This window comes from Rhinolophus hipposideros (genome assembly GCF_964194185.1).
Source record: "Rhinolophus hipposideros genome assembly, contig: HAP1_SCAFFOLD_185, whole genome shotgun sequence".
Taxonomy (NCBI): domain Eukaryota; kingdom Metazoa; phylum Chordata; class Mammalia; order Chiroptera; family Rhinolophidae; genus Rhinolophus; species Rhinolophus hipposideros.
In genome coordinates this window covers 101,718-120,825 of record NW_027669413.1, presented here as the reverse complement: position 1 = coordinate 120,825, position 19,108 = coordinate 101,718, and the positions used below count along the sequence as shown (strand labels likewise).

The following is a 19,108-nucleotide window of genomic DNA, read 5'->3' as shown; positions in this document are numbered from 1 at the left end:
AGTAATTCTTAAAAGACCCTGAGGCCATCCTGTGGTCACCAACCGCCCCCCAATCCCTTCACCCTTCCCCCCATCTCCAACCCCCTCCCCCCCACCCATCTAACAACTGTGGCCTTCTTAATGCAGAGAAACATAGCACAGGCCTGTTCTAAATGGAGCTCCAACCTTGTGTTTTCATTTAGCTTCCCCTTAATAAATCATAGGAGAACAAAGCCAAGGATTTTCGGACAGCCCTTCGGCTAAATGGAGTCCAAGTCCTTCAAAGAGGTGAACCTGGAGGAAGGACTGGGTACAAAAAGAAAGTGAATGGCCAACGCTTCTGTAAATTCTTAAGCATGATGCACAATTAAAATGTTCTCAGTGGTTTCACCACAGAAATCAGAAGATGAAAGAGTGTAAAGGCAGGAGCAATGAGAGAGAATATGCTTGTGGACATTTTTCCTTTAATTATTTTTTGGTAGGAAAGAGGTGTTTAGTTTTCAGTATTTCCTCATAAATTGGAAAATTGTTTATGTTAAAGTCAATGCCCTCATTCCAAGGCCAACGTTGTTCCCTTGTGAGGCGTTGGGTTGCCCAATCATGCAGGGCTGAATAAGAGATGGAAAAGCCCCACTCTGTCGAGATCCAGAGATAAGTGTCCCAAATCACTAGGGAACACTGGAAAGACTGATGATGCAGTTGTGATGATGTGAGGTTGGACACAAGTGCACTAGATGGTAAAGAGAAATCTGTTTTGTGTTTCCCATTTCGCTATATTTAACCCCCACCATGAATATTACCTGTGTTGGTTTATATTGGTCAGCCAAATTTGATTCTGAGGAAAAGACAAGTCATTTTAAGGAAGAATTTCCTCAACTTGAGTTTGCTTTCTTTAACTCATGATTTTCTCCTTCAAGTTCCCTTTTCTGTGTTTAGAAATGTTTATGCTTTATAAATTGAGTGTGTTTGACTTCTGTTAATAGGACTTGTGATATTAATCTGTCTTTATTTTTATTAATGACTTTAAAGATAATACTTGAGTTAGAAAGCTACTATTTTGTTTCTCATGCTTTAACATTATTGAGCTACATGACAAAGTTTTACATATTCATATTCTTTGAGTTGTACTCAGAAATTGATGGAATTTTCCGGAATATGAGGTAGTAGCTGGCATAGCAGGCTAGCCTCAATAGGGAGACTTATCCCATTCCTGGCCCGCAGCTCCTTGGTTTGGTGACCTCAGGTGACCTATATAATCTCTGTGAGTCTTGGTTGCCTCTTATGCAAAATTAGGGACTTTCACTAAATCAGTGACTTTCAGACCTGAAAAATATTCTTTTTATCAAAGAATAGTACCGTTCTTTGAGAAAATTTTTTTTGTTTAATGACTCTGTTTACCCAAAAATAAGACCTAGCCGGACAATCAGCTCTAATGTGTCTTTTGGAACAAAAATTAATGTAAGATCCGGTCACATCACGTCACATCATATCATATATCATACGCGGTCTTATATCATAGTAAAATAAGACCGGGTCTTAATTAATTTTTGTTCCAAAATGCATTAGAGCTGATTGTCTAGCTAGGTCTTATTTTCGGGGAAACACGGTATATAAAAACAGAGACCAAGGGTGGCCAGTTGCCTCAGTTGGTTAGAGTGCAAGTTCTTAACAACAAGGTTGTGGGTTCGATTCCCACATGAGCCAGTGAACTGCGCCCTCCACCGCTAGATTGAAAACAATGGCTTGAACTTGGAGATGAACCATGGTGGGCAGCCGGTTGGCCCAGTGGTTGGAGCACTGTGCTCATAACACCAAGGTTGACAGTTCGATTCCCACATAGACCCGTGAGAAGCAATGGGTTGAGCTTGGAATAGGGCTGCTGGTGGGGAGCCTGTTGGCTCAGTGGTTGGAGCGAGGTGCCCATAACACCAAGGTAACCGGTTCAAGTCCCACATTGGCCAGTGAGATGTACAATCCACAACTAGATTGAAAAAAAGAACAATTTGACATCTAGGAAAAGCAAACTGTTCCTCAGTAGTCCCCAATTAACACAAAACAAACCAAAGCAGAGACGTGTAGAGCTACCTAGCTAAAGGAGGGATGCAGACTCCTAAGCTGTGCTATCCCATGGGTGTCCCCAGTGGAACCTGAGCTTTCTCCGAGACGTAGTCTAGTGAGAACTGCCAGTAATGAGAAAATCCTTCTAGTTGAAATCCTTTGAATTAAAGTTTGCTGATACATTTTTTGTGTATAATTTTCTCACCTTTCTATATATTTGATAAATGGAAAGTATAAATAAGACTGCAGAAATGTTGTCCTTATTCATGTTGGACTTCAAGCTACTTCCACCATCTGAACACACTCCTCACCTAGAAATAAACATACCGTGTTTCCCCGAAAATAAGACATAGCTGGACCATCATCTCTAATGTGTCTTTTGGAGCAAAAATTAGTATAAGACCTGGTCTGATATTATTTTATATTACATAAGACCCGTTCTTATATTATGTTAAAATAAGACCGGGTCTTATATTAATTTTTGCTCCAAAGGTCGCATTAGAGCTGATGGTCCAGCTACATCTTATTTTCGGGGAAACACGATAGAAAGTGCTGAAGTAAATATTTAAGAAAAGAGCTGTTTTGGGGGAAAATAATAATAATGCTACGTTGGTAGTTCCTCAATTCAAGTCGTGTAAAAATGTGATTTACATTTTATATTGTTGATTAACAATAACTTAAAACTGTTTCATGAAAGTCTTTTCCCTTCCTATGGTATTTAGTTATTGATTTTACACGGTCTGTCTGGTGATGTTGTTGTCACATTATTCACGTTATAAGCCCTTTCTATCAGGCCATTCACAAAAAAAAGTGTTATGCAAATATTGGAAAACAAATTTGTCTTCCCCTGTCGGTGCCTGCCGATGAGACGAACACTCCCTGAAGTGGGGAGTGAGGATTGAGAAAAAAGAAGAGAGACAAAGATGGGATCGGGAGGGCAGGCAATTCTAAGTAGACTGCCGCAGTTCTAAGTTGACTGCCGCAGTTCTAAGTTGACTGCTGCAGTTCTAAGTAGAATGCCTCAGTCCAAGTTTATTTTTGCAGCTTATATACTCTGGGCATCAAAAAGTAACAGAACTGTCTGCAATCTAGTAGTTACAATAAAGGTAATACACAAGGGCCTGTTTTTTGGCCAGCTGCACACTTCCTGACCTTGTCTAGTTCTGTGTTCTCAAAGTAGCAAGTTTTGCCTTGCTGGGAGCACAAACCACTCAAGGAAGTCAAAGGTTCAACATTTCACAAAACAACACCTGCTAGCACTTCAGCACGGTTTCCCACAGGTCCCCCTTCTTTGTTATATATATATATATATATATATATATATATATATATATATATATATATATATATATATATATATAAAATTAACACAAGGGTCGCGCGCCTGGCTTAGGTGGTTGGTACAGATATGTCCATTTACCCATCATAGGAGACCATCCCTCTAGCGAACGGTTCCTGTCTTAGGTTATGTACATTCTTACCAAATCCTTACCCGTCTTTGGCTGCCGACCCATTGTAGGGGCTTTATACACGGGTGTCAGTGACACGGTGAACCTGGGCAGATAATCTCAACTCATGAACATTTGTTTGGAGATTGATGAAGCCCTTGAGTATTATCTTTCTGAGCAACGGAGTAAAACACATGAATAGAAGAACACCAACAAAGATTATTACAAAAGGCAGTAGCAAATGGAACAGAGCTAGAAAGGAGGGGAATTCTCCTCTGAGGTCCGAGTACCAAGGACCTGAAATGTTAACAGGTACCATAATGAAAGATGATCGGTGGAGAACTATAGCTCTACTTTTGTCATTTGACCAATTGATGCTATTACTTAGGTTACACTGTATACAAGATACATTAAACTGGACCCTGTCAATAGGGGTGATGTTAGAATTACCAATCATAAGCACATACGGAGCCTTGACACAAGCAGTGGTATTGCCTTCTACCTTGCCTTGTCCCTCGTCCATACTCATAGTCACTGTATCCACTGCTCCCACTAGTTTCCAAATATGTCTTGGGGGCCGGGAGGTATACTGTCTCCAAATGATGGATCTGTTGTTTTTTCTGTTCTCCTCACCGCAAGGACCATGGGCTTGTTGTGGAGGTGGGTTTTTATCCCTGATGTTTTTCCATCCTGCTGGCTGATGGAATGTGACACTCTGTCCTTGGTTGTCTCCGTGACTTGTCTGGTTGCCCACACGGAAACATCCGGTAACATTGACAGTCTTTGTGAAGCATATGAGGAGTCCTAAGCCCAAGCCGCTATGATTGAATCCAACAGCTTGTAGGATGGCAGGAGCGAATGGATGTCCTAATAGCCTAGTGTCATTTGTCCCACCAATGACTTCAGGCCCGTTCCACACAGTGGGGTGTAGCATGGGAGGGTCAGGAACATATGCCCAGTATGTCTCACCCTGAGGGATCTGTGCAACCAGCAGGATCTTGAAGACGCTCATCAGCAAGCCGCACCAACCTCTCAGGCAGCCACCGCGCACCTCCTTTGTCCTGTGAATAAACACAAACATGCCCTCGTCCCCAAATTAGGACTGGGTCTGGCCCATGCCACTGGTTAATAACTGGATCCTGCCATCTCACTTGGGCATAATCTTGTTGAGTGTTAGGATGCCAGAAGCGATCTGCGGCAGATCTGCCACGCGCATCCAGGTTTAAAAAATTTAGAACAAAGAGTGTGATTAAGGATTGTATGTGGGGAGACGGGGTAGACTCTAACGCTGCTGGCACACATTCTTGACATAGAGTAGGGCTATTAGCCATACCTTGAGGCAGCACCAGCCATTGATATCTCTTCATAGGTTCTTGTAAGTTAGTTGAAGCAAACCTTTTACAGTCCTTGGGGCACAATGGTATGGTATAAAAACAATCCTTTAAAGCCAGGATTATCTTATATGTGTTTTGGGGTATAGCAGAAGGATTAGGCAATCCTGGTTGTAAAGCCCCCATGAGCTCCATAGTCTCATTTATTTTTCTCCAATCTTGTAACAACCTCCATTTACCTGATTTTTTCTTAATTACAAATATGGGAGAGTTCCATGGAGAGTTAGAAAGTGCTGTATGTCCCTTATCGAGTTGCTCCTGTTCCAGCAACCTTGCAGCCTGTATCTTTTCTGATGATAGGGGCCACTGTTCTACCCAAACAGGTGTGTCGCTTTTCCAAGTGATAGCATCTGCATGGGGTACAGGAGGAGTAGTGACCCCCGTTAAAAATATCCCAAGCCAGCTCTTTGTGGTAAGGGCGAGGGAAAGATAGGCTCTTTTCTCCCTTGTCCAGAGGGACCTGAGCCATCTCTAGGCAGATGTCCCTGATCGAACATCATCATAGTGACCTGTTGATTAGGGCTGTACAGGTAAACTCCCATCTGACTCATGACATGTCTGCCCCATAGATTGACAGGCAATCCTGCCACTATGTATGGTTGAAAGGATCCTTCATGTCCCTCTTGATCTTTCCACAACAATATATCACTGCTCTGTTCTGGTGACTGAGATTGTCCTATGCCTTGTAACTGGGTTAGTGTTTGCTGCTTTGGCCAGTGGCTAGGCCACTGATCTGCAGTTAAAACAGAGACATCGGCCCCCGTGTCTAAAAGGCCCATGAAGGAACGGCCATTAATGGATAGTGGTAATTCTGGCCTGGTGGTGAATGGCCTGGACCCAATAAGCATCTGATGAACCAAGGCCCGCGTCGCCTCGGGATTTACGGCCTGCTGTTTTACCCGGTTTGACATGTGGAATTAACAATGATTGTGCTATGCGTGGGCCCTTAGGGATCACTGAAGTGCCTCCAGGCGAATGTGTCATAATCTTGATCTCTCCTGTATAATCCATATCCACAACTCCCGGAGCAACCAATATCCCTTTCATGGTAATACTACTCCTTCCTAGGATGAGTCCCACAGTCTGTGGAGGCAGAGGCCCAAAGACCCCTGTAGGAATAGCTCGCATTCCCATCTCAGGTGTTAGTACTGTGTAGGCGGCGCTACTGAGGTCCAATCCTGCGCTGCCTGGGGTTGCTGGGAAGAGTTCCTGAATGGATTTCCCTGGTGGGGGACCAACTGCGGCAGCGCCCCATAGCATTGTTGCGGGGCCTGGGGCTGGCCCCTCTTCCTGTTTCCTGGAAGAAGAGGATTACCGGAGGCATCCCTCTTAGATTTACATGCATTGGCCCAGTGTTTACCTCTCTTACATTTTGGGCATAATCCAGGTTGTTTTGGGCCCTCCTTCCTTTGAGGCTGACCTTGTTTATTAGGGAAGTTTTTGATCATATGGCCCGGCTGTCCACACCCAAAACAGATGCCCTGTCCCTTTATTTTCTTTTGTTGTTGTTGTTGGAATAACATTTCTCTAACAGTCTTTCCTTGCAAAGCAGCGGCCATTGCAAGACCCTGTGTATAAGAAGGTCCTATTTTTGAGCACAACCAGACATAATCTGACAAGTCACTCTTATTTTTGTAAGGTCATAATGCAGCCTGGCATGCAGAATTAGCATTCTCAAAAGCGAGCTATTTAACTAACAGCATGCTGGCATCTGAGTCTCCCAGAATTCTTCCAGCCGCCTGCATTAATCGCGAAAGGAAGTCTTGGAAAAGTCTCATCAGGCCCCTGGATAATTTTAGAGAGGTCCTCAGAACGTTTTCCAGGCATAGGAAAATTTTTCCATGCACGCCTGGCGGCAGCACTTGTTTGTGCATAAGCAGCCGGGTCAAAACTTAATTGTGTTTGCAAGTCTCTATAAGGTCCTTCACCTGCCAACATATCAAAGGAGATAGGAATGTTTTGTGTCTGATTTATCTCTGCAGTACTCTGACAGAATTCTGCAAAGTCAGACTGCCATAAGATATAGTCCCCTCCTGATAAGCAAGCCCTAGCAAGTTGCTTCCAATCACTAGGCGGCAGGGCTTCTGTAGCTAGTGATTCTAGCAGGGCCTGGGTGAACGGGGCATTAGGACCATATTGAGAACATGCCATTTTTAATTCTTTTAAACTTTTGAATGCAAAAGGCACATGGTCTCGGACAGGATTTCCTTGTGCGTCCTGTCTTTCTATCACTGGAAATGCCAACCCAGAATCTCCAGTATCTTCCCCTAACTTGCAGGCGGTTTGCAAAACCTTACGCAGAGGAGAATCACGAGGGCAAGTCTGTTCTGCCTGCCTCGATTGTACCATCTGCACCTGCACAGAGAGGGAGGCAATTGCTGACTGCAATCCATCAATCTCTGCCTGGAGAGGATTCAGATGTCCTGTCTTAGCACCTGTTTCTGTCTGAACCACCCCATTATAATCTTCAGGGTCATGATATCGAGGACCGGCTTCCTCTAGGCCTTCCTCATCTAGGCCCTCCTCATCTTGGGGGTCCAGTCCGTTTAGCACACTTTTTAACATTTGAGTAAAAGACATTCTGCTTTTACCCTGTCCCATGATTTTTTACTCCCGACTGTGGTATCTCACCGCACCCCTTACCTTATGTGACGCGTCTCAGCTCCTTGCGGTGTCCTTCACTTTATCCCCAGTATTCAGGTCCCTGTTCGGGCGCCACTTGTCGGTGCCTGCCGACGAGACTAACAGTCCCTGAAGTAGGGAGTGAGGATTGAGAAAAAAGAAGAGAGACAAAGATGGGATGGGGGGGGGGGAGGGGGGGCAGGCAATTCTAAGTAGACTGATGCAGTTCTAAGTAGAATGCCTCAGTTCTAAGTAGAATGACTCACCCCAAGTTTATTTTTGCAGCTTATATACTCTGGGCCTCAAAAAAGTAACAGAACTGTCTGCAATCTAATAGTTACAATGTTGGAATACACAAGGGCTTGTTTTTTGGCCAGCTCCACACTTCCTGACCTTGTCTGGTTCTGTGTTCTCAGAGTAGCAAGTTTTGCCTTGCTGGGAGCACAAACCACTCAAGGAAGTCAAACGTTCAACATTTCACAAAATAACATCTGCTAGCAATTCAGCACGGTTTCCCACATTAGTGTATTCAAAGCTTTATGCAGTCATCATCACAATCAGTTTTACAACATTTTCATCACCCTGGAAAGTATCTGTGTGCTGTTAGCCTTCACCGTGTGCCCGTCTGCCCTTCCCACTCTTCCTAGCCCTAGGGAACCACTAGTGAACTCTCTGCTCCATATTGTGGTTTTGATGTATTTTCTGATGACTAATGATGCTGAGCTATCTTTTCACATGCTTATTGTCCATTTGTATAACTTCTTTGAAGAACTGATTATTCAATTCCATTGCCCATTAAAATTGGTTTGTCTTTGTCTTATTGAATTGTAAGAATTCTTTATATATCCTAGATACAAATCGCTTATCAGATATAGGATTTTCAAATATTTCTCCCTTTCATTAGCTTGCCTTTTTAGTTTTTCAATGGTGTCCTTTAAAGCATAGAGTTTTTTTTTTTATTTTAATGAAGTCCAGTTATCTACTTTTGTTTGGTACTGTCATATCTAAGACACAATTGCCAACTCCAGTCATGGAGACATGAAGCTTCTTCAAAGCTTTTATAGTTTTAGCTTTTACCTTTTGAAATAATTTTATATATGGTATGATGTAGAGGTTTAATTTTTCTTTTGCATGAGGATATCCAGTAGACCCAGTATCGTTAGTTCAAAAGACTGTTCATGCCCAACTGGATTTTTCGGCACCCTTGTCAAAATTCACTTGACTATATATATGAGGGTTAATTTTTGGATCATCTTTTCCAATTTATTGGTCTATAGATCTGTCCTTACGCCATTACCAAATCAAATGTTATGAGAACGCTTCCCCAGTCATCTTGCATATTACCAGATGCCTTATGGAATAATAAAATGTCAATGTAGGGGAATATCTTTAATTCCACTTCTGTGGAGATGTTTTGCTTCTGGATGGAGCCTGTGGCCCGCAGACCTTGGTGACCTTATGACATGATGGGATATTAGGCTTACAAAGTCGACTCATTCCTTTTGTTTTCTTCATTCAAACATTAATCTTTAACCCAGTGCCTCCCTTTCACTCCCATTTCCATCAAATGTCGGTAATAGGATCTGATACTTGGTGGACAACTTTCTTCATTTTGTCTATCTCCTAATCCATAGCCTCTTCCATAGATTTCACTGTCTAGGAAGGAGAAGATGAAACCTGGACCATCTGCTTTCCTCTTTAGAAATCTCTCTAATCCATCATCTTGCAATTGAAAAGTAGATTCTGTTTGACCCGGTTCTTTTCTGAAACACTGGTGCCAATCTTGTTCTTGGCATAGATCCTACATTCTCAGAAACACATTGAGATGCATAGTTGTACCTTTAGCTTCATATATAATTAATGGAATAAATATTTTATCCCATCCAAAGAAAACATTTCAAGAGTACAGTTGTTAAAATTCAGGAAGTAATTAATCAATCAGAAACAAGTAAAAGATTTGTTTGGGGCAGACAGCAGGAAGACCTACACCTGAACACCCGGCTCGCATTGTGGCCCGAGCCTCCCCACAACACGGGGCTGGATTCCAAGGTTCAGATCCTCAGAGACATAACCAACAGTTGTGTTGCCCTTTGTGAAGGAGTCTTGGAATTCACACGAAATGTCTTTCAACATATTCTGTTCATTAGGAGCCAGTCACTAATGTTGACCCATATTCTAGTGGTTTTATGCAATGAATATTTCAAAATTTACGGACACATTTAAAAACCACCTTGATCTGTCCACTGGCCACAATTCTTTACATTCCCCCCACATGGAAAATACACTCATCCCTACACAATACTCGCCACAAGTCTCAATTTAATGGCATCAGGCTCAGGTTCGAATCTAAGATTTTACCATCTTAGTCTGGTGCAAATGGGGATGAAGGGCCTGGGTTTTGGTTTCTAGGATAAAGCCCCTTGAGGACAATTCCTTTCAATATGAAAACATGAGAAAGGAAGAGACAAGTTATCTACCACCCACACACCCAACATTCTGCTCGACTGCTGAAGTTTCCCCTGCAGAAATAGAAAGTGGAAGGCACGTTAGTACATAGCAATTCTGAAATACAGCCTGATGTGTGCTGTCCGTTCTTTGATTAGGACTTAGTCCTAATCATGCCAATGCTTCTCCATGGCCCTTTGCTGTCCCCTGTGAGCTCTTTGTTCTGTCCTTTTCATAAGAAATGACCTGTGCTTGCAGCTCTTCCCTCAGCGTCATTCCTCCACCCAAATGTCTAAGACCCACAGGCCTCCTCTATTTTTCACTCTCTTGGTTTTTATTAGTCCAAGGTAACAAGGTGGTTTTTTGCTACTTGATTATCCTAAAAACTTGGAGTTGCGTGAGAGTTTATTGGGGTTCGTGCCATTAGAAAAGCCACCGTCATACATCGTTTTGAGATAAGCTCTTGGGCTTCCTGTAGCTGTTGTAGGACCATGCCTTTAAAATTCTTTTCCTCTGAAAAGCCTTCCAGGAATTTAAGGCCCCACCTTCACTCTTTGGAAGTCTTGAGGAAGGCTTTACAGTCTTGTCCTCATCCGTAGATCATGTCTTCCTGGGAGCACAGCGAATTTGATCTTCACTCAGAAGCCATTTCTTCATTTTAGCATGATTTGACAACAGGGCATGTGGGAGAGGCTGTAAATGGGAAACACATTTGAACACAATAAGTCCTGGTTCCTTTACAGTTCACAGTCTTTCGTTAGCTCATGTATCTCATGGGTTTTACTTGGTTACTTCACAGCAAGAGTCCCCTTTTATCCGGATTTCAGACTCATTTTCTTCACTAGCTGAGAAGTCTTTGTGGCCAGCCTCTTTAGGGGCCCGCAAGCCCCCAATAACCGTCTCTTGGATGCTCTTGTGGGTGTCGTTCTCATTCTTCTCCACATCCTTTCGGGTTCCACCTACCTCCTGGTGGAAAGGCACTCCTACAGGTTTTAGATTGCTTTTCTTTGTGGCCTCACACCATTTTGAATATCAGTATCAATGCCAGTTGTTCATTGCTGCTCAAGAAACCAACTCAAAAGCTAGTGGCTCAAAACAGCATCTGTTTTGTTCACCAGTAATGCAGTTGAGTGAAGCTCAGTGAGACTAGCTCATTTCTGTTCCACTTGGCATCAGCTGCGTTGCCATGAAGCTGCGAATGAGAATCATCTAAAGGCTGTTACACACACGTGTAGCAGTTGAAGCGGGGTTTTGGCCGGGACGCCCACTGGGGCCGTCTCAGCGCGAGCATCTGTAGGAGGCCTCACTGTGTGTCCTGGGCTTCTTCATCTGCACAACATGGTGGCTGGGTTCTCAGGGTGAGCTTCCCGAGAGAAAGTCAGATGGAAGCTGTATCACATTTTCTGCCGCAGGCATAGCATTCTCACAGCAGTTCTGCCCTATTCCATGCACTAGAATCCAGTTACATCCTAAGGCCAGCACATATTAAAAGGGAGGGAATTTCATGGAGAAATGTCAAGAATTTGTAGCCATGTTTTAAAAACACTACATCCATCCACTCACCTCATCTTACCAAATAAGCATTGTATCTACAGGAAAGTAGTTCTACCCAACTCAGTATCACTGAAATTCCAGCAGATTTGTTGTTATTATTGCTGTTTAGGATGTTCTTGTATATTGTGGAAAGAGAGGATTACAAGATAGCATTATCGAATTAAGACACTTTTTTGTTGTTGAAAAAATGTAGCGATCATCTCACTAAACATTCACAGTGTGAGATGTGATTTCTCCTTAACCTTGGGAATCATTTCTTCTTGAAAGCAATTCAAATTACCATGAAACATTTGTAGCTGACGGAGGCCTAACTATCTCAAGATGAGTTACTCGTAACTCCCTACAACTTCGTAAGAAATTACGGAGAGTTAAAATGGGGAACAGGTGAGAGACTATCAACTCAGAGGTGACTTACAGTCATTTTATAGAAGAAAAACATGAACCAATCATTCAGGAAATCGTAGTAAATCAAGTACAGATGTTGTGTGGCAAAGTCGATGACAATAAAGGATACATTTTTGAGTCTCCTGGTGCTTTTCTCTTTGTTCTTCATTCTGAGTAATTCAAGTTTCCACATTCTAAGACTCTACTACAGTATGGATGACATTTTATGGCAACTGAGTTTATTTCACAAGTTGATACTGGTTTGGGGTTAGACTATTCTCAGTCAACTTCCTTCGTAACCAAATCATACTATCTTACTCATTCAGAATGATGCTCTCAAAGCAAAACTGGAAACTGCATCTTCAGAATGTCTCCATCTGTGGGGTGGCCAGTTGGCTCCATGGTTAGAGAATCGTGCTGGTTCCAATCCTTGGTAACCAAGGTCGCTGGTTCGATTCCCACATGGACCAGTTAGCTACACCCTCCACAACTAGGTTGAAAACAATGGCTGGAGCTTGGAGCTGAGCCCCCAGTGGGCGGCCGGCCGTTGGTTCAGTGGTTAGAGCGCAGTGCTCATAACGCCAAGGTTGCCGGTTCGATTCCCGCATGGGTCAGTGAGCTGTACCCTCCATAACTAGTAGATTGAAGAGAACAATTTGACTTGGAGCTGAGCTGCGCATCCCACAACTAGATTGGAAACTGTTACTTGACAGGGAGCTGATGGGTCCTGGAAAAAACAGTGTTCCCCAGTTATAAAAAAAAAATTTGTTTTAAAAAGTTTTTTTATAAAAAGGTATCTATAGCTTATTGAAGAAAATCAATCTTAAACAAGAGTTATTATCTATGAAAGGAGTACAAAAGTCATGTGAAAAAGTGAGAATAAAAAGAGTGGAGATAAAAATTATTAAACCTCAAAATTCATATAGTCACGAATGTGGTAAAAAAGAGTGAAGCAGAACACAGTAAATTCTGGGATATTGAAGACTGAGCAAGACAGGATGTAGTAGAAAAAGTTTTTAAATCTATTTTTACAGGTTAATTCATTGATTTTTAACACGCCTTAATTCATTTTGCTGCAAATTACGTTTTCGATATGCATAGTGTATGTGATTCTTCAACTCCCCTTAACGGCAGTTGTTTTTATTTTATTTTTTTTAGATTTCTGGAACTAAGGTGGTATTTGCTTCTCCTTCTTAATATTTCAGTTCCCATCATTATTGTCACTCAGTTGATCTTTGAGATTTGTTCTTTCTGAAAAATCATTTGATTTTTAAGACCAATTGATATAAAACGAGACTATTAGGAAATAAAGAAAATAAAATGCACCATATTCTTAGATTATTAAGTCATATTGTTCAATTTTTAAAATTGATTCTCTTATTGGAATAGTTAGATGAGATGATTCAAAATATTTTCATGATTCAGATCTATTTCATTCCGTATTGATGGTAAATATTTTAAACTTCAGCTTTTTTTTTCATTTAAATTGCCCTCCAAATCATTGACTTAAAACTAAAGAATACAAATAGACTGTAATTATTCAGTTTATATTTAATTTTAAAACGTATCCTTTCTGTTGGCTTTAGGAACAAGCAGCATCTCAAAAAAACGTACACCCGTTAAATGACCATGATGGCGCTTCCGTAAGTGACATGGACATACTCAGAATTAAATATCTGGTATCTGAACTCTCCAAAGTGAAAACTTCTCATGAAATAGAATTGGAAGAATATGAACACCTCTACCTAGAGGCATTAAAACTTATCACATCATTGGAAAACAAACTAAACAAGTAAGTCCAAATAAAGTCAGAGAAAATCAATCGAGCTCATTAATTTGCCTCTGAAGTATAATTTTTATCCAGGCATATTCCCGAGATTGATAGTAAATGAAAGCTTACTAAATAGTATAATTTTGGAAAATGATGTTAGTGAATAAATTACTTTTAAAATGTTAGTTAGTTCAGGACATTTGCATCTCTCCCCATTTTTGGTTTTACATGATTGTATTTTTCCTTCTCGCGGTTTTCATAGAGTTAATCTGATCTACCAGTCTTTAAGCAAAGTGTTTTTGAAACTTTATGATTTAGACAACGCTATTTTTTATAAAATTTCTTGTCAGAATTCCCCTAAATAGTTTTTAATGAGGTAACTATTTATTATAAGATAACAACTTAAACCCAAAGGGTTAAGTACTCTGCATATTCTGGCACTTGGTACATGTACTGTCTCCATTGTGCTCTGTGTTATTATCTCTAGAGGTCGCTTTCAGACAAGCTCTTCTTTCTAGTCTTTCTGATGTCCACAAAGGCATATATGTGAAATATAGCAGAGGGTTAACAACGTAGGGGTGAGGGTAGTATAACCCAAGAAGTGGCTAAAAAGATAAGGTGGTGAGCCTGAGGGGGTGTGTGGAAGACAGAAAGCGCAGAGCCCACGCCCAGCGCCTTGGTCACAGTGTTATATTATAAGCTACATGCCTGCGGAGCGGTTTCATTCAGTAGGATCACCAACCAGGCTCCCTCCTTCTCCCCCAGAGGCTGTTGTTCTACATGACACCTCAGTCCCAAATGGTTAATTTCCTCAGGGTAATGAGGGCGTTACCCAAGGGCGGTGACAGCAAAGGCTTGAAAATATCTTGGTGGGATTTTTAAAAAATTCTAAACTCGTTTGCTATGTATGTCTCATGGCAATCCTCAAGAATCTTATTGGTTCAGCCATTGCAGAAGGCAGCAAGTATTATCTGTGAAGCCGTGGATGTCACTGATAGCCCGTTTCCTCCCCTCCCTACTTTGAATTTCTTCTTAGTCTGGTGTCCCCATAGAAACATATGTGCTTGTTTAGGATAATTTGAAACCTATCCTTGTGCATGGTAGGTCTGCCCTGACGAATTTTCAATGTTAAAATGCTGTTTAATGGGAAATTTCTTTTACTATTTATTATGGCAACTTGAAAAAAATGCAAGTCATTCAGGAAAAATAACATTCAAAGCTTTGTGTCTTACAATCTTCACAGTGCTAATGAAAGACTGGCAGAGGCTAGAACCCATCTTCGCGCAAAGGAACAGCCGAAGGAGTTTCTCAGCACTGCTCTTAGGAGGGGAGTCCTTGAGCCACCATGTGTTGGAAGTTTGAATACTGAGTTACTCCTCAGTGGAAATCCTGCTCCAAGAGAAAATTTGGTGATTGCTAAGTCAACCGCACGGGCTTCAAATGACATCATGGGGTATTACTGTCCCAAGGTTCGTTATATTAGCTTCTTTCCCTTGCATTTCAGATTTCTTTCTTTTTTATTTATTTGATATAATATTGTTTTGTTTTGTCTTATATATTCATTGGGGTGATATTGGTTAGTGAAATCATATGGGTTTCAAGTGTACATTTCCATAATACATCATGTATATATTTCACTGTGTGTTCACCATCCCGAGTCAGTTCTCCTTCCATCGCCATGTATTTGACCCCCTTTTCCCTCTTCTACCTCTCTCTCTCCCCCCTCACCCTCTAAGTGTTGTCTGTGTCTATGAGTTTTTGTTTCTTTGTTTGTCGTTGATGAAATTTTGAGTTGTTTCATTGACTAATGCACACGAAGTAAAAGGCATAATATGTGTGCTAATATGCATAGAAAGGAGATAGAAATTTTACAATCTTTTTTTTAAGTCCCTAGAGCTCTCATGTGTTAAGAGTTATTTATTATTATTTAATAAATGTAACTAAAGTGATACATTTAAAATGCTTGAAAATTTGCCTTTAAATTTTATTACAGATGTTAAATATCATTGCCTAATAACCAATGGTATGCTTTGAGATGCTTTGGCTTCTTAATTGGTTTTAGTTGGAGATGATTCATAAAAATTTTAAAGTTTTGTGCATCCCAGTTTTTCTTCCCCTAAGCGTAAGTGAATGATGGCCGGCCAAACACCTAACCACAAATGGATGTTTATTATTAAATGAAACAGATATAATCCTTTTTATTAATTCGGCAAACTTATAATACTGAAAAAAGATTAGTCTCTGTTTTTATGGTTAAAGTTATCTTCTAACAAGAGAGTATATCCTTAATTTTTATTTTATTCGTAGCACTACCTATTTCAGTGTTTTAAAATGAGTTGCTTCACAGTTGTACATATTCTAAATAGGGACATTAAGCAAATAATTGAATTTTTAAAATGAAGTTCACTTATGTCTATATGTCTTGACAGCATTTGGGTAATTGATGAGTAAGGTGGCAGTGCTAGGGAGACTTTAAATCACAACTCGTCTTCTTCGTGTGACGTGGTTGTTAAAAATACTCATTCTTGAGTTCTTGACCAGCAGGAGTTCTGTTCGGTTCTGTGTCATAGTTTCCATCTCTTTGATAAAGTTCTCCTCCGGGTCATTAATTTTACTCCTGAACTCATTGAACTGCCTGTGAGTGTTGTTATATCTCAGTGACATTCTTCATGCTGTTACTTTGTTTTGTTTTACCCTCCAAAATGTTTATTACATTTAAGCAACGTGGAGAATACAGGAAGGAAAGCACAAATCATCTGCTCGGAACAATTGGTCTAATTTATATGCAGCATACAATATAGAAAATCAGTTTAAAACGGTTAGTGGAGGTCAAATTGAGGAGGGCTTTAAGTGAGTTTGATTTTTTTCCTCTAGGCAGCAGTAGGCATAAAAAGGATAACGAAATAATAATTCTTTCATGGGGGAGTTTATAATATGTGGCAGAGAGTCTGTTATCTCCTTTGTATTTGAAAAATTAAGTGAAGTATAATGTATGTCGTTAGTTTCAGGTGAACAAGCTTTTCCTGGTTCGTGCTAATCTTTGGCCCTAGAAGTAAATACTGTATGTCTTTTGACTATTGACATATAGTATTTTATATAATATAGTATATAATATACTCAGCTTCTTGCTGGGGCTACAGCTGAAAATAGCTCAGCCCTGTTTCTCTTTGGCATGACTCGACTGTGTTGAACTGGGTTATTTTAAGCTGATGGCCAGATTGCTGATTGACAGGTGTTATATATGTGCCTGAAAGTCATCAAGAAGTGCTATTTTTTGTTTGTTTGTTTGTTTTACTGTGCAGAAACTAGTTCTGGGTGTCTTCTTTTTTTTCAGTGAATGAGTATTATTATTTTTAACTCTTTTTTATTATTAGTTTCAGGTGTACAAAACAATGTAATAGTTACACATTTATAATTTGTATGCCTCACATAATGATGACCCCTCTCCCCTCATCAACGACCCCTCTGACATCACATACAGCCATTACATTTCCACTGCCTCTATCCCTCAGGCTGTACTCTACTTCTTGTAAAAATATATATACATACATGTATATGTGTGTGTGTGTATAACAATTGTAGTTAACATTAACATTCATTATTGTTCAGCTTCAGCTTCCGGTGTACAGTGCAGTTGTCAGGCATCTACATCATCTCTGAGGTGCTCTCCCTAATGAGACAAGTGTAATCAGATACCCTACAAAATTTTTACATTATTGATTACATTCACCAAATTGACTTTCGTATCGCCATAGCAATCTTGGGGTTATCGATTGTGCTTTGTAATCCCCTCACCTTCCCCCTTATCCCCACCCCGCTCCCATCTAGCAACCTTCAGTTTTTTCTCTGTGTCTCTGAGACTGTTTCTGATTAGTTCACTCATTTATTGTTTTCTTTAGATTCCACATATAAGTGAGATCATAAGGTATTGTCTTTCTCTGTCTGACTTATTTCACTTAACGTAATGTTCTCTAGGTCCATCCATATTGTTGCAAATGGTAAGATTTCCTTCTTCTTTATGGCTGCGTAATACTCCATTGTATAAATGTACCACAGTTTCTTAATCCAGTCCTCTACCGATGGGCATTTTGATTGTTTCCATGTCTTGGCTATTGTGTATAGAGCTGCAATAAACATAGGGGTGCATACATTTTTTTGAATTAGAGTTTTGGATTTCTCCGGATCCATGCCTAGGAGTGGAATTGCTGGGTCATAAGGTAGTTCCAGTGTCAGATTTTTGAGATACCTGCATACTGTTTTCCATAGTGGCTGCACCAATCTGCAGTCCCACCAACAGTGCAGTAGCGTTCCCTTTTCTCCACATCCGCGCCAGCATTTGTTGTTTGTTGATTTATTGATAATAGCCATTTTGACTGGAGTGAGGTGGTATCTCATTGTGGTTTTTATTTGCATTTCTCTGATGGTTAGTGAGGTTGAGCATTTCTTCATATGTCTGTTTGCCATCTGTATGTCCTCTTTAGAAAAATGTCTCTTCATGTCCTCTGCCCATTTTTTAATTGGGTTGATTGTTTTTCGGAGCTGAGTTGAGTGAGTTTTTTAATAAAGTTTGGATATGTCAATGGCAGATATCTTCTCCCATTCAGTAGGACCCTTTTTTGTTGTAATGATGGTTTCCTTTACTGTGAAAAAAATGTTTAGTTTGATGTAATCCCATATGTTTATTTTTTCTGTTGCTTCCCTTGCCCAAGGGGATGTATCAGTAAAAATCTTACTCCGGGTAATATATGTAAAGTTGCTTCCTATATTGTCTTCTAGGAGTTTTATGGTATCAGATGTTACATTTAAGTTTTTGACCCATTTTCAATTTATTCTTGTATATGGTGTAAGGAGGTGGTCCAGCTTCATCTTTTTGCATGTGTCTGTCCAGGTTTCCCAGCACCATTTATTGAAAAGACTGTCCTTACCTCACCGTAAATTCTTGCTTCCATTGTCGTAGATTAAATGGCCATATAGGCGTGGATTTATTTTTGTTCCGCTTGTGTGTTCACTGTTAACTTGTCTTCTGAGTCGCTGATTCGATTCTCTGACTCATCTAACCCACTGGTAATTCCTTCAAGCGTGTGCTTTATTTCACTTGTTGTATTCTTTAGTTCTAACTGGTTGTTCATTATGATTTCTCTATCCTTCTTTATGTCGTCACTAAGCTCTTTAAACATTCTTATCCTCAGTGTTCTGAACTCTGTCTCTGATAGGTTGGTTAACTTCTATTTCATTTGGTTCCAATTCTGGAGGTTTCTTCTGTTCTTTTATTTGGGACATGTTTCTTTGTTTCCCCATTCTGGTTGACTCTCCGTGTTTGCTTCGATGTATTAGGTAGATCCCCTAGGATGCTCGGTCTTTGCTGGGTTATCTTATGTAGTGTGTGTCCTTTATATCTGACTTGCACCACTTCCCTATTCTCCTGTGCGTGTGCTCCAAAGGTGACCCTGGTGTTG

The 19,108-nt window shown here is 40.6% G+C and overlaps 1 protein-coding gene across 2 annotated transcripts in view; it reads left to right on the top strand.

Moving 5' to 3' along the window:
• The window catches only part of LOC308495604 (ankyrin repeat domain-containing protein 26-like), a 37,693-nt gene that overhangs the window by 8,218 nt on the left and 10,367 nt on the right, over positions 1-19,108 (top strand). For both annotated transcript variants that reach the window (XM_081080572.1, XM_081080571.1), the window contains exons 3-4: positions 13,468-13,673; positions 14,896-15,121. In XM_081080572.1, the coding sequence (XP_080936698.1) occupies positions 13,468-13,673; positions 14,896-15,121 (432 nt within the window). The remainder of the gene's footprint in view (positions 1-13,467; positions 13,674-14,895; positions 15,122-19,108) is intronic.